The sequence below is a fragment of the Ursus maritimus genome, unplaced genomic scaffold (assembly GCF_017311325.1).
Source record: "Ursus maritimus isolate PB19 unplaced genomic scaffold, ASM1731132v1 scaffold_34, whole genome shotgun sequence".
Classification (NCBI taxonomy): domain Eukaryota; kingdom Metazoa; phylum Chordata; class Mammalia; order Carnivora; family Ursidae; genus Ursus; species Ursus maritimus.
The window spans coordinates 26,960,464-26,976,703 of record NW_024426008.1 but is presented as its reverse complement, the minus strand read 5'-3'; the positions used below and the strand labels follow the sequence as shown (position 1 = coordinate 26,976,703).

General features: G+C 49.6%; 1 protein-coding gene across 2 annotated transcripts in view; it reads right to left on the bottom strand.

Moving 5' to 3' along the window:
* SHC3 (SHC adaptor protein 3) overlaps positions 1 to 16,240 on the bottom strand; it is a 102,908-nt gene that overhangs the window by 17,937 nt on the left and 68,731 nt on the right. For both annotated transcript variants that reach the window (XM_040620347.1, XM_040620348.1), the window contains exons 5-8: positions 14,185 to 14,238; positions 11,586 to 11,637; positions 7,563 to 7,689; positions 630 to 780 (exon numbers count right to left, since the gene is read on the bottom strand). In XM_040620347.1, the coding sequence (XP_040476281.1) occupies positions 630 to 780; positions 7,563 to 7,689; positions 11,586 to 11,637; positions 14,185 to 14,238 (384 nt within the window). The remainder of the gene's footprint in view (positions 1 to 629; positions 781 to 7,562; positions 7,690 to 11,585; positions 11,638 to 14,184; positions 14,239 to 16,240) is intronic.

The following is a 16,240-nucleotide window of genomic DNA, read 5'->3' as shown; positions in this document are numbered from 1 at the left end:
CAAAGTAGGTGACATCAAAAAAATTCTCTGTAACTCAATAGAGATACTGTAATTCTAAAGAGGAATTGACTTACTGGAATGTTGAGTTGGAGGAAAAATCAAGGAAATGAGAAAAAGTGAAAGCTCATAAAATTCTCATCATATTAAAGGCCCACATCCACTCTCTTTTCAGGGAACACAAGGCACCCCCAGGTCTTTTAAAAGTCTTGAACTCTTTCTTATCCTCATTGAGCTCCCAGTATAATGGGATTTGTCCCAGGATGGAGAGGAGACCCCCAGACTCGCACCTCCAGAATCAGAATATAGGTCCAAGACATCTGATTAACACCTGAGTTATTCTGTCAAAGACTGGACAGAAGGCCAGCCTGCCAATCAAGTGGAAGAAGATGAAAGGAAATAAAGCTCAGGTGGCCACAACCCAGGCAGAAGTACACGACTTGGGGCGCCTGGGTGGCGCAGTTGTTAAGCGTCTGCCTTCAGCTCAGGGCGTGATCCCGCTAGGAGCCTGCTTCTTCCTCTCCCACTCTCCCTGCTTGTGTTCCCTCTCTCGCTGGCTGTCTCTCTCTGTCAAATAAATAAATAAAATCTTTAAAAAAAAAAAAAAGAAGAAGAAGAAGTACACGACTTACCTGCGCTGTGTCAGGGGCATGGGGTCTGGTGTGCAGCCGCACATCCACGAAGCCCCCTGGAGGAGGCGTCTTGCTTGGGATGCTGTTGTAGTATGGGTGGTCTGAGCCGTCCCCCTCCTCTTCAGTCCAAGGCTCATCCAGACTCTGCATTCTGTTAGAAGAGGATTTTCCAGAGCTTTAGCTGAAAGCTGAGTGTGTCATCAAAAAACAACAAGCCTAAGGTTAGGACCTGCTACCTCAGAAAAGAGAGTTAGTCACCATCTCCTCACTATCTAGACCTCAATCCTAAAAAGCAGATGAATGGCTTGGCCAGATACTTCTGCTTTATTTGCAGTTCTACCTTCTGGAAAATTCCAATCATATTTGAAACAGGGAAGAACTCCTTTTTCCAAAACACATTTAATTAGAAAACAAAGGATTTATATCTAGAGATAACGAGATCCTCAAAACACATTCATTTCAATAAGTCAAAGCATAATCAACTAAAAAGTGGAGATTTTAGTGACTTCAGAGAAAATGACAGAGTAAGAACCTCTGAAAATTCTCTCTTCCATAAAACAAACAAGAAAACTAGCAAAAAAGAAATAAGAAAGCATGGCTCATACACAAGAAAAAAGGCAATCAATAGAAAGTTTTTCTGAGGAAACTCAGATTTGGAACTAATGAGACAAAGATTTTAAATTAACTACTTTAAATATGGCAATAAAGGAAATCATCAACAAAAAATAAACATGAGATTGTTGTCTCACCAAATAGGGAATATCAAAATAGAGGTAGAAGTAATTTTGAAAATAACCAAATAGAAAAGTTTAAAATGTTAATAACTGGAATAAAAAAATTCATAAAGGACCTCAAAACAGGTGTGAGCAGACAGAAGAAAGAATGACAGAACTGAAAGATAGTTCACTTAAGACTAACGAATCACAGAAACAGAAAGAAAAAAAAAAAAGAAAATGAACAGAACTTCAGGGACCTATGGGACCACATTAAGCAAACCAACATACACATGAGGGAGTCCCAGAAGGAGAGGAGGGACAGAAAGAGGCAGAAAGGACACATGAAGACCTCATGGCCAGAAACTTGTCAAATTTGATGAAAATCATTGATTTACATATTCAAGAAGCTAAAAAAAGAAAAAAAAAAAAACACCCCAAACGGGATAAACTAAAAGAGCTTCACACCTCAACACATCATAAACAAACTGTTTAAAGCCAAAAAGAAAGACAGAATCTTGAGAGCAGCAAGAGAGAAGGCACTCATCATGTGCAAAGGATCCTCACTAATATTTACAGCTAATTTCTCATCAGAAATAACTGAGACCAGAAGGCAGTGGGACGGCATAGTCCAAGTATGAAAAGAAGTACTGTGTACCAGGAACTCTCTATCCAGTAAAACTACCTTTTGAAAATGAAGCAAAAATTAAGACATTCACAGATAAAAACCAAAGAAAATTCATCACAGCAGATCTTCCCTATAAGAGATACTAAAGGGGGTACTTCAGGTTGAAATGAAGCACTAAACAGAAACATATATCCTCATGAGGAAATGAAGAACACTGGCGAAGTTAACTATGCAGGTAAACAAAAGACAAGAAGCTATAAGTCACTGTACACAAACCAGACGACCTAGACGAAATGGAAAAATTCCTACCAAGACTCAAACTACCAAAACTTACTTGAAAAGAAATAGAAAACCTGAATAGACCTGTAACAGACCTGGAAAGAGACGGAATCAGTAGCAATTAAAAACATTTATACTCCAAGAGAAACTCAGAATCACAGCTTCCTGGTGAATTCTATCAAACTCTAAAGGAGAATTAATAGCAATTCTTTACAACTCTTCTGAAAAATACAAAAGGGAGGAATATTTCCAAACCAATCTATGAGGCCAGTATTATCCCGAGACCCAAACCAGACAAAGATATTACAAGAAAAGAACGCTGCAGACCAATAACTCTTATGAAAATGGATGAAAAGAAATCCTCAACAAAATACTCGCAAACCATATTCAGGAACACATAAAAAGAACTACACACCATGACTAAGTGGGATTTACCCCAGTAATGCAAAGTTGGTTCAACAGTTCGAAGTTGACTGGTGTAATATATCATATAAGTAGAAAAAAAACAAATACCATATACTTATCTCAATAGACACAGAAAAAGCACATGACAAAATCCAACATCTTTGCATGACAAAGATACTCAACAAAACTTTGAACAGAAGCACATTTTTGTGATAAAGGGCATCTACGAAAACTCCACAGCTAACCACATGGTTAATGGTGACAGACTGGGTGTGATGCTTTCTCCCTAAGGTCAGGAACTTAATAAGAATGCTCCCCCTTTCTACTTCTAGTCACCCTTTTACTGGAGATTCTTTTTTTTTTTTTTAAGATTTTATTTATTTATGTGACAGACAGCCAGAGAGAGAGGGAACACAAGCAGGGGAGTGGGAGAGGAAGAAGCAGGCTCATAGTGGAGGAGCCCAATGTGGGACTTGATCCCGGAACGCCGGGATCACGCCCTGAGCCGAAGGCAGACGCTTAACGACTGCGCTACCCAGGCGCCCCTTTACTGGAGATTCTAGCCAAAGAAATTATATAATAAGAAGAAATTAAAAAGCACTGAGGTAAAACTTAGAAGAAAATATGGGTATAAATCTTTGTGACCTTGCATTAGATACTGATTTCTCTTTTTTTCCCCAATTAACTCCATCCATTTATCTTTTAAATTTAAATTTCTTATTTAAATTCAATTTATTTAACATACAGTGTATTATTAGTTTCAGAGGTAGAGGTCAGTGATTCATCAGCTGTATATAACACCCAATGCTCATTCCATCACGTGCCCGCCTTAATGCCCATCACCCAGTTACCCCATCCTGCCGCCCCTCCATCAACCCTCAGTTTGTTTCCTAGAGTTCAGCATCTCTTATGGCTTGTCTCCCTCTCTGTTTTTATCTTATTTTATATTTACTTCCCCTCCCCTATGTTCATCTGTTTTGTTTCTTAAATTCCACATAGGAGTGAAATCATATGATATTTGTCTTTCTCTGACTGACTTATTTCACTTAGCATAATATTCTCCAGTTCCATCCATGTCATTGCAAATGGCAAGATTTCATTCTTTCTGATGGCTCAGTAGTATTCCATTTTGTGTGTGTGTGTGCGTGTGTGTGTGTGTGTGTGTCTTCTTTATCTGTCATCTATCGATGGACATCTGGGCTCTTTCCATGTTTTGGCAACTGTGGACTAGGCAATGGTTTCTTACCCAGGACACTAAAAGCAAAAGCAACCAAAGAAAAAAAAAAGCAAACTGGACTTCATAAAAACTAAAAACTATTGTACTTTAAAGGACGCTACCAAGAAAGCAAAAGACAATGTACAAAATGGGAGTAAATATTTGCTAATCACGTATGTGGAAAGAGACTAGTATTCAGACTAGATGAGGAGCTCCTACATCAATAAATGCGCTAAAGACTTGAGCAGGCATTTTTCCAAAGAAGATATAAAAATTAGGCAATAAGCACATGAAAATACGCGTAATCATTAGTCATCAGGGAAATGCTAATGGGAATCAGTCAGGGCAGGGGGGGGTACCTGTGATGAAAATGACGGGCGAGCATAAGTGTTGGTGAGGATGTAGAGAAATGGGACCCTCACACGTTGCTGGTGGAAATCTAAAATGCTACAGGCACTTTGGAAAATAAGTTGGCAGCTTCTCAAAAAGTTTAGCATAAAGTTACCATGTGATCTAGCAATTGCACTCCCGGGTATTTACCCAAGAGTGCTGAAAGCTCCGTGCACACGAGGACTGTATGCACCTTCACAGCAGCGTTACTCACCCAAGCTAAGAGGTGGGCCCCGTGCAAATGTGGACAAAATGAAGAAAGGACATACAAGAGGTGGGATAGCCGTACAATGGAAAATTATTCAGCCCTAAAAAGGATGCCGTACTAGTATATTGTACAGTGTGGATGAATCTGGAAAGCATTCTCCTAAGGGAAAGAAGACACTCAGGGACTGTATGATTCCATTTATACAAAATGCCCCGAACTGGCAAATCCACGAAGACTGCAAGTAGATTAGTGGTTGCCTGGGGGAGAAGGGGGAGAAAATGGGGGGTGACTGGTGATGGGCATGAGGCCATGAAAATGTGCTTGTATAATCTCTGAACATACTAAGTATCACTGAATTATATGCTGTCCAGGAGTAAATTTTATCATAAATGAATTATATATTAATTTTTAAAAATAGAACATGGAGCATTAGCTACACTTGAGTTGATTGTCATTGTCTTCTCTGGTTTTGTGTTGAAAATGGCCTTGGATTGCCACCAAAAAAAAAAAAAAATCACAGAAAAAAATCTTCCAAGGAAAATCAGACCACACCAAAACAAAAACAAAAACAAAAAAAAACCTCATTTAAAAGGACTATTTTGGATTTCCAGTTGGAGATGGGTGATGAATCCAGATAGAAGTCTCTCCCCTAATAATGAATACAATGGACAAGAAATAATTCACAAAAAAGCTATCCATTCACCAGCAGGAAGAGAAGAAAGGAGGAATCGTGTGCTGCAGACATGTTACTGTGATATTTGGGGCAGTCTGGTGGGCCCTGACACTGCCCCACTCCCTCCACGCCCAGCTGTCCACGTCTCCGCTCCAAGCCATGTGGGCGAAGGAGCTCAATGCACCAAATTCTCATACCTCTAGCTCGTATTTACCAAGTTGGAGAGACATGGCCTGAGGGAGTGAGGTGAAAACCCAAGAACTCCCCACAAACAGGAGCTCCTGTGTTGTTGGTCCCTGGTATCTCGGCATCTCAGGAGGAAAACCAGCCAGTGTCGCCCAGAGCCAATATCCCGGAACAGGGCAGGGAGGCAGGGAGGGTTCTCTCACGGCCCCGGCTGTCCCCACTAGAACAAAAGTAGTGTCCCCACCTCTCCCATGCTCTCAGACCTGCTCAGTGGATGTGACAAGTAGCTTGTCAGATGAGGTGACATGGGTGTCAGGCAGGTCCCCTCGTTCCTGCTCTGTTTTAGAAATGGTGTGCCCATACTTGCATTTGGAGTTGAAGTCTTTCTCAACAGATAAGATCCTGTCTACTTCATTGTCTTTCCCCTAAACTTTTTCAAACTTAATGATATAAAAAATTATATAGAAAATTCTTACCTTAAGTGCATTCCCAGAGAAGCAAGGCAGCTCACGTAACTCCCTCAATCATTTTTGTACATATTTTTATATTTATTTGACTTTAATGCCACATTTCCAAAGTAGAGAAAAGCATAGCAATTAATATAAAAGATATGCCTCCACCAGAGATTAGACAAGTGTGAACATTTTGCTCTGTTTGCTTCCTTTTTTTTAAGAAATAAAATTTGTCAAACTTACTTTAGATGGATATATATATATATCAAATTCACAGTAAAATGTGAATGGTGGAATCTAGAGGTGTTCACTGTAAAATTCTTTCTGTACGTTGGAATAGTTTCATTATGATACGTCGGGGAGGAGACATACCCGACAGATACAGTTAAATCCCACCCCATCACCGCCTGGTCCTCGGATACTGTACCGTTGGTGCACGACATTCTTACATGGTTTTGTACTCTTCACACACATGCATTTATCCATAAACAACATGCACAATTTTATTTATTGGTTTTAAAACGTCCATGAATGTTTCCTATCCCTTTTCACTCCCTTTAAGAGTTTTGAGATTTGTTCTGGTAATACACATATACCAATCTACTCTTTTTAATGACTATGTCCCATTATATACTAAACTTAAAAGTGGCAGGAGAATAGTGAACAAACTTGCAAATTTTATATACAGTGTATACAGTTTGCAGATAAGTGGGTGTGTATGAAGATTATAAAAACACGCTCTGCGCGTTCTAACTGCTCTTCCTGCACGCGGGCGCGTCTGAGCTCGGGGACGCTTCCACCAACTGGGAAAAAGTGAGGTCTTCGTGGGTACCTCCCAAATGGACGTCTTAAAAGCCATTTCCCAGGAGATGAGAGAGTGGATTGAAAGGCTGAGTCACGAAAGGGGCAGAGCTCAGAGGGGTGAAAGAAGCCTTCGTAATAACGAAGGTGAAAGTAGACACTGCCTTCGCGAGTAACCACAGAACGTGGCTGCAGACGTTGGAGCAGGAGTGGAAAGTAAATTCAGGAGAAATCAAGTTTCATGGACAGTGAACGCGCCCTCAGAAGAGGCTTTTGTGATGCAAGCCCAATCAAGGACAGACTGTTGGCGTGCCCCCTGTGACTTTCTCTGGATGCTTTATGCTGCACAAAATACTCTTCTGTCCTGAGGAAACTCAGTGGTACATCTTCTTACAATTCCTATTCGTATTTACTCTTTCACTGGACCCTTGAAAGAACAACGCGCATCAGGCTGGGCTGTGCTGCTCCCACAGACAGTGGCCGAGGCTCACCCTGGCTACGGGTGTGTGTGCCCAAGGCCACCGGAGGCTCTGGGTCCCCAGGCCACCCAGCTCAGGGCCTCGAGGAGGGACCCCGAGTCACGGCCATGCAACCACGACGGCCAGAACAAGGCGCGTGTCCACCTGAGCCATGTAGACCCAAGGAGGAGACACATGGGACCCTCACCTGGTTGCAGAGGAAACAGCACGAAGCATATTACAGTGCATTCCTGTAACCTTGGCTACCGTCTCTATAGTTTCTAGACAATGTTTTCCTCAACATTCACAGCATCGCCCATATGTCGGCCTCCATCTGTGGGGCTCCCAAGCCTCAGCCCGGCCCCCCCAGGTGCCTCCAAGCCTGGAGCCCTGTGACCGACCACGTCTGTCCAGACCACACCCCGTGGAGGCCGTTTCGTGATTTTCTCCTCTCGAGTGACTTTAAGAGGAAAGGCTGTAAAATACAGAAAGGCCACTGCAAAGCGTGTCATAGCGCTACTCACCGGTCGTGGAATGCGGGCACCTTGGAAGGACACTGCAAATATTGCTTAAACCGGAGTTCAAAGGCCTGTCCGATAGAGCCGATGACATCCTGGGCCAGGCCGTCACAGCACTCCAGAATGTGACAAGCTGTGAGCACAAGCAGCACAGGCCTGTTAGAGACACCGGGGCCACCAGGCTCCGCATGGGAGGGCGCGTGTCCCTCACGGGCTGTCCCCGTAGCACCACCTACAGCCTGTCCCTGGGCCACAGCTGTAAAATGTCACCACAGGGATCCATCTCTTAACGGCTCTGCTTGCTAACACTAAGGGTTCTATTTGTAAATATATTTCAACATTTGTAATTTCAAATTGATTGCTCTTAAGAATCTCTTAGCGGTCTATAAAATACCCATTCCCAAGCCCAGCAGAAAGAACCAGGGTTTGGAAGGAAACGTCGATGAGACAGAGATCCTGATCGTAGCAAGAAGTGGGCCACACTGAGGCCCCGCGGGCCTGGGAATGGACCTAACCTGACTCTCGGGGAAGAGGCCTGCGCTAGTCCGTGGATGCGGAGCGGGCTGTCTGCTTGCCTCCCAGTGGGAGTCAAGTGTCCTCACTGAATGTGGCAACTCAAACAAATTAAAGAGGAATTTAAAGGGATATTAATTCACGGGTCTCTCCCACCGCACGCCGCCTGCACCTGCCCCACTGTGACAGCAGCAACTCGTGCAGGTTCCCAGAAAAGCAGCTCGTGCTCAACAGTAGATCAAAGTCAGGGTGTCAGTGGCCAGACGAGGGCCCCTCGGGGGCTGGAGCATCTCTTAGCCACTTTGGAACAGGCACCTGCCATCCCAGCGAGAAAGTAGGATGTCTCCTCCAGATGCACGTCCTTGGGGGCCGTGGGAGTCCCAACCCTCCCCGTGTGACCCACATGGCCTTGTCACTAATGAGGCAAAGGAATTCTCCCTGGAGAAAAGGGCCAGTGCAGGTGTCATACTCCACCTGGCTCCCGCCAATGGTTAGGAAGTCACTGTATTTGGGGTCCCCCTAGGGGCGTGGTGGGGGCAGGCTGCGGGAGGAGTCATTGCGCAAGGGGAGCTGCCCCCACACCTGTGAAGCCACCAAACCGTCCTCTCATTGCACAAAGCTCCCCTGGATGGCCACTGCCGGGGCGGGGTCCTCAGGCTTCTCGTCCCCCCAGGCTGGAGGGGGGTGCATCGAGGACACAGGATATCCTGGGAAGAGCAGCGTGACATATAGCAGCTCCGGATCACAGTGCAAGCCCCTCGGAACACTAGGGATGGCTAAGACGTGTGTCCCAAGGGCACAGATGCCAGCTGTATTTTTATTACTGATTATTGCTACTATTTTATTTTATTGTTGGTATTGGTTTTTATTAAACATCAAGCCCGTAGACACAGAGCAAGCCCGTACTAAGTAGCTGTTAGAGGCGCACGGTTGTGCATGACGTGGTAGGAGTGGAGGTCCCCCTCCAGCCCATAAGGAGGCAGGAGTCTGGGCAGGAGGGAGGGAGGCACTCCTGTCCCCACCTGCCTGTTTCCAGCTACGCACGCTACCCCTGCATCCCCCACCGGCCACGGGAGCTGCCTGGTCGGTACTGTGGAGAACAGGCTGGGCAAGGGTCAAAAACAAGCAGCTTCCCTTCCTTCTGAAAAGCAGAGTCGCAGCTGTGGTGAAGCAAGGACACGGTTTCTGCAGAGGGGCTGCTGGGTCCATCCGCGGGACCTGCTAGTCTACACGGCAGGGAGCCTGGACCGGGCCATCTTTAAGTCAGTTCCTGGGACACCTGCAAGGGGCAGGGCTGCAGGTGGAAACTCCCTGTTGGATGAGGGCAGATACGAGAGGGCAGCAGAGCCCCAGATGAGGACCTAAGTCCCATCCGCAGGCTCCGGGAGCTTGTGGCATTCCCTGGACGGAGCACTGGACTAGTGAGCTCTCACCAGACAGACGCAGACTCCCACACTCCAGCACGGTTTCCAGCCAACGCTAGCCTGTCATCTGGGGAATCGGCATGTGCCGCATTGCTCGGGGTTTTAGATCAGAGACAGGTAAGGGCTCGAGGCCCAGCAGGAGTGTGCCGCGTCTCCTGGCCCCAGAGGCAGGCTCGCTGAGCTCTTAGAAAGTAATTTCACACCTGTCAGATTGGCAGGGACTTAACCGACAGGGAGATGAGGTCAGGCTGGAGGATGGTGGGTCCAAACCCACTATAACCGGAGACCGTTTAAACAGATGCCCAGGAGCAGACAGAGACGCGCTTGGGGCAGAAGCTGTGTGAAGACGGGGGGGCGGGAGCCGTGCGGTCACCAGCCGGGACACCCAGCCTAGCCGGCGCACCCCCAGGAGCTGGCAGAGGCAGGAAGGGTCCCCCCTCCAGGCCTCAGATGGTGGGGCCCTGACGGCGCCTTGCTCTTGGGCCTGCAGACACTGTAAGCAGGAGCTCTAGCAAATGGATAAGCAGTCCCCTGGGGAGGAACGGGCTCGCATGGCGCCCTCCCCCAAGACCTGCTTATCTGCGGCCACAGCATAGAAGCTGCTGCAAGGTCAGGAGGCGTGGCCTCCCTGAGTCAGCGAGGGGTCTCAGGGACAGTCCCGGGCTCATCAAGACCCCCGATGCCCCCTTCCCGTCTGAGCTCAGACCTTTGTGATTACCCCACCTGTGGTTCAGGAGTGACCACGCGGCAGTTACAATCCAGAACAGCACCTCACCTATGGGCCGCCTCGCCCCCCACCGCTGACATCCACACACCTGGGGGAGAATAAGGCTAACACCATAAAATCTCATCAGCTCTGGCTTCGAGGAAGGAAGGCGGTCCTGCCGCACCTCCGAGGACTAAGCCAGGGCAGGAAGAGGCCGGGTGGAAAATCACCCTCACACACTTAGACGGGAATGCAAATTTTTACAGCCAGACTGGGTGGCAATTTGCAAGGTCCACTGACCTATCCACCATCTAATCTCCCTGCAAATGCCTCTGGGAGGGGCCGCACAACATCGTGGGGAAGAACAGGGAAGGAGTCTGTTCTTGGACCCCCGGGGGTCGGTCCACCTGGCAGACATATCTCGTCACATGGCGCCACCTCACGGACAGCAACCTGTTCTCTGTGGGAGGTCGTGGAAATGTGTCCGAGATACGGTATGGGGGAGGGGGGCCAAAACAGAACATTAGGATCTCATTTGCATTAGAATTTTAACAGAAGAGAATATATGTGTATGTACGTAGATAAAAAGGCTTGTAAAGCGAACTAGAAAGTGTTAACAGGTGGTACCTGGGTTGGAGGGTGGGAGGAGGGGGAACTAGCCCATTGCAGCAGAAGTGTTGCTTTATATTGCTAGAAACTGCAGCCCCGCTCTTTGTGGGCGAGTTCCACGCTGGAGCCGTGGGACGCACCCGTATTCAAGGGTAGCGCACCGTACTAAGCCTGCCCACCCAGGTGGTTAGCACCCATGGGTGGGGCTTGGGTTTTGGACATGATAAAAAGAATGGGGCTGTGGGTGTGGAGGTAGGGTCTAGGAATCAAGGGTCTAGGAGGACAGAAAGTACTGGAACATTCAGATCCCCCATCCAGCCTGCGTCTGAGGCCGTGGCAGTGTTGTGGGCTGTGAGGGGACGGCACGAGAGCGTGGACCCTGGGCTCCAGGGCTGTGCAGGGCAGTGGAGCCTTGGGGTGGCAGAGTTGGCCACGGAGCTGGGGCTGGACAGGAGGACGGGCGGGTTGTGGAAGGTTCCAGGTGTAACCGAGGCCACGTAGGGCCTGAGTGGGATCTGCGATGGGCAGGTCGGGTGCACCAAGCTACAGCTGTCTGCACGCGGGTGTGTGTTTGACGCTCACGGTCGTCCAGTGTCTCCCAACCCGGCCAAGTATGCTGCCACACTCGACTGCCCACGAGCCTCCACGGTCATTAACAGTGCGGCAGGACACACGCTGGTGCCACTGGCGGGGCGGAGATTATGAGGAATATCTGGCGCCTGGCGTTAAGCCCGGCTGCGTATGAGTGAGAGCGCGTGAGAGTCAAGCACTGCTTACCTCTGCGATTAACGGGGTCCTTCGCTACATACGCAACGTAGTCTGTTGTGTCCTGTCAAAGAGAAATGAGACACACGCATCACTATTCACACGGGGCACAGACCAGCTCGGGAGTCAAACAGCCCAGTCAGGCGGCGTTCCTCCAGCCCCGTGGGCAGGAATCCCCGGACCTTGTGAAGTGGGGATTCTGGCTCGGCAGGTGCGGGCCAGGGCCTGAGTTCGGCATCCTCCCCAGCTCGCACTGGTGCTGACGCTGCTGTCTGCGCCCGTGGCCCAGGCAGCAGGGGTGTGACGGGTACCCCGTTCTCTGTGTGTTGGGCCCCCCGGGAAGCTCTAACAACACTGAAGTCCGAGGCCCAGCTCCTGGATAATCTGACCTAAGTGGGCTGGATGCCAGGAAGTTCTGAGGCTCTGCAGAGGCTCTGCTGTGACGGAGGCCGCCGACCCCTGCCCTCAGCTCTGCCCGACAGTGGTCCTCTTTCTGGCCTCCCTCGCGGGCCTTGTGGAAACACAGACTGTGGGGCCCCACCTTGAGGCTTCTGATTCTGTGGGTCTGAGGTGAGGCCCGCAAACGTGCATTCTGACAAGTTTCCCATAGATGCCGGTGCTGTTGGGCTAGAGGCCACGGGGAGACCAGCTTAGTGACAAACGCCTTCCTGGGTGGACGAGAGGTGACGGTTCTTTTCCTCTCAGACAGAAGCAGTAACTTTAATCCTCTTCAGTCTTTTCAAACCTGTGAGCTCCGTGGAGTGGTCTGGCTGTTACAGGGGACACACGAGTTCTCTTGGCCACATGGAGGAAACTGTCCTCAGAAGTGGGCTGGGGCTACCAGGTGGGTTTTAGTTTCTAAACCGGCAGAGGAAACATAATTCTCTTCGTTTTTGAAAGCAGAAAAGACATCCCTGCAAAGCTGACATTTGCAACATTCAGAAAAGTCTCAGGGGGGCAGCTGGTAAAGCCTCACCCCATCCTGGCAGATACTTCCCAAATGTCACTGCCTCGAGCCTCCAGAGTTAGAGACGAGCTCCCGCTGTGTTCAGCATCTGACAGATTCTGTGTCGTGAGCTCCTCCGGTGCTTCTCTCCGTGGGCAGGACACCCCCCCACTTCGCTCTCTCTGCGGTGCTCCAGGAAAACACTCCGACGGGAGGGGTGAGGACGGTGAGCGTGGGGGCATGCGGGGGTTATGAGCACCCACTGCAGACGGTGTGAAGTGCAGGGTGCGTGTCCGTACGCCGTTCCCCAGCGCTCACGGCAAGGGCTTTCCCAGTAGCGCCTGACTTGACTTGAGGTCCCTCCAGCGTGCAGCCCACCTACGCTGTTTCAGCCTCCCGCTCAGGCCACGGCCCACTGGTATATGCACAGACTGAGCTGGGAAGGGTGTGGACCCGGCTTCCGGTCATTTCCATCAAGAAAGGTCTGGTCAGGGTCTGACGCCATCTGTAGCTTGGACTCACAGATGGTCTTCATGGATTCAGGAGCTAACAGCATTGGAAGGTCCTACGATAACACTCGTGTCTCTCAGTCTGAGATCCATGGAACCCTGGGGCTGGGCAGGTATATTCTCCATTGTGTGAGATGTCATCAGAATTTTTTTTAATTTATGTTTTCATTTCCATGATAATCTTAAAAATTAATACAAGACTATCCAGACCGTCCACATGACCACCGTGGTATCGGTCCTGCACGCGATGTCAGCGCCAGGGTTGTCTGTTGGGTTTTCGATGTTACGGGTGCCAGGTTTTTAAAGAATTAGAGAAAAAAGAACACTCAGACTAGATGCTTTTGCCCCAACTCAAGCAATGAATGTCACGTTTGTACATAATGATGTATCATGAAGGGCTTGAATAGAATAAATCAGTGGAAGGACTGAGTCATCCAGGCGCCCTCGGTAGTGGAAAGATGCCGACCTTGAAGGCTCCTGCGCCGTGATGGCCAGTTCCAGAAAGCCCCCACTTCCTTCTCCTCCTCCTCCTTCGCCCCCCTCCTCCTCCGCTCCTTCCCCTCCTCCCTCCTTTTCCTCCTCCCCTCCTGACCAAAGGTAAGCAGCAAATTCCCTTGTGACCCCACCTTCTTAATGAAAGAAGCAATATGCAAAAATAGAACATTCTCATTCTGCTCTCCCTCTCTCTCCCTTCCTCTCTGCACTCCTTCCCTTCTGGCAAAGCAAACCACTCAGACAACAGCATTAAATTTGGGGAGAAAAATTCTAATTCCAAACACCTATGAATAAACCAGACTAAGTAAATTCATAGCCCTCCAGTTGACTTCAAATAGAACATCAGAGGGCCCTCGTGGACGTCCAACAGAAAACAGGAATGAGGCAGGACTCGCCGTCCCAGACGGGGAACCCTGACGGCTCTGAGACCGGGGATGGTCCCACGCGCTCTTCAGAAAGCCAGCACTTGGAGAATTTTTGTCAGCTTTGGGTTGATGAAATGAAAATTAATGGTAGCCCAGAAGAGCTTGTGGAATCGGGAGGGGGACAGCTGGCATCCCAGTTACCTTTCCCGATCGTGTGCTTAAAGGCAGCCCTTGAAGCTAGGCCCCGTCTGAGGAACTCCCAGTGAGAGCAAAGAACACAAGCCATGGGCACTTACCGGGTCTCCCCCGGATGCGAAGGAGATGGACTGCATGTGGTGGTTCGCGATGATCTGTCCAGAACAAGAAATGAGACACGTCGTCAGTACCCAGCCCACAGCTCTGGAAAACCAGCTGTTCGCTGGAAGATGGGAAGAACCAGCAAGGTGTCGTGAAGATGGGTCAGGCGGGTGTCCCGTGAGCACGACAGTGATCGGTCACGACCGCAGCCCACCTGTACTGGGCTTTTCCCAGCACACCAGCTGCTGGTCCGCTCGGCCAGAACCATGCCACGTGGGTCTGACGGCAGCTCGGGGGAGGAAGGAGGGGCGCCCACTTCACAGACCGGGAGCCTGAGGCCCAGGGGCGACAGCGGGCCTTAGGCAGCACTGTGACCACGCACAGGGCGTCTCCAACAAGGAAAGCGTCTCACCCCCACACCGAGAGACAACCACGGTGCAGGGTCTGTCTCCAGAGACAAGCGGCCTGCCGCACAGACCCGCAGCGAGCGCGGAGGGAAGGGTGTCACCCGCTTGAATCCCAGGTGCGTACAAATCAGAAAGCCCGCATCAAACATGGGGCCATCTCGGATACTCTTGTAATCAATGTGATCAATTTAAAGGCCAGCAAGGACATTCCAAGTTAATTTAAAACTGGGAAGTTTCCATTAGCTTTGTAGATGGCAGCCTGTGGTGGGATTCAGGAAACACTGAGTAAATTAGAAGCTGCCCTAAATTTAATAAGCTACATAAGTTTTCCCTGCTATTTTTATCATTTTGAAGACAATGTAATAACAGTGAAGTAAATTCCAGGGGTGGAAACAGCGGTCCTGCCCCCACCCCAATACCGCCAGTGTTCTCTCCGCATGGACCCTCATGCCCTCGCAGCAGTCAGGGGGAAATTATGCAGGCGGTACCCCACCATCCCAGGGCCTCCCGGCCACATTCCTGTCACCCTCAAAGCAAAACCATGACTGAGCTGTAGGAGAAAATCAGACAGTTTAAAATGCCCACTTAGATTGTTGGCACTTGAAAACCTGCTCGGGATCTAGGAAGACCTGAGCGTTTAACTGGATAGAAACTACCAGGCCGGCTCCGGAGCCTGTGAGGACCCGCTGGCCCGATCCACCTGCAGCTGCGTGCGGCCTTCGGGAACCCTCCCGCCTCCCGTCCCGGGGGAGGAGGCCCCCAGCATGGCAGCGAGCACCAGCAATCCCCACGTGAGGATAAACGCCTAGAAGGTGTTGATTCTTGCTTATTTAGATTCTGCTCCTAAGGCAGCTCTCGTACTGGGGTTTGGAAACTGAAGAGGATGTTATGACTCAGGGGAACAAATGGAAATTGTATTTGGTCACCGCGATGCCTGACCGTTAACGTGTGGTTGTTTTCAGCCCTTCGGGTAAGATGGAAATGAAACAAGAGCAAGAAGCCTGGAGATGGTAAACAGCAAGCAGGTGTTTCTATCCGAGGGAGGTTCTTGGTGCTTCTCCTCCCTGAGCGCTCTGCAGAGGGGGGTGGCCAGGGCCATTCATGGTCACTCTGAGTGGGGCAGTGAGTGTCCAGCAGGGCCTGCTTCTAAACTGCAGAGGCCAGCCCCTACACTCGGCCACGGGAAAGCCAGGGCATGTGCTGGGACACACGCCAACCATCCCGGGCTGTGCTCCTGAGCCCAGCCCCGCACCTGTGCCCCACAGACAGTGAGGACTGGACACAGCCAACAAGTCCCCAGTCCCAGGACGGTTACATCCATTCCACTCTTCCTTAGTTTGTTTTTTTAAGGGAGGAATGAGGGAGACGGGGAACTAGGAGGTGTATCCCACAGAACTGAGGGCCACGGCCGGAAGATCCCTAGAAACATGGGAGCAGCCATGCATCCTGTGAGTGTGGATAGGGGCGTGTGGTTCAGGGCTGAGGGGACCCACCTCCCTCAGCTGTTGTGAGGAGTGAGGGCCTTTGCAGCCTCGGCCGCAGGTGCTCAGCCCAGAGACAGCCCCAGAGAAAGGCTGAGGCTGCTGAACCCTTCTAACCCACCACCTAAGTAACAGTCACCCCACCCATCGGTGAAAAGACGGTGATT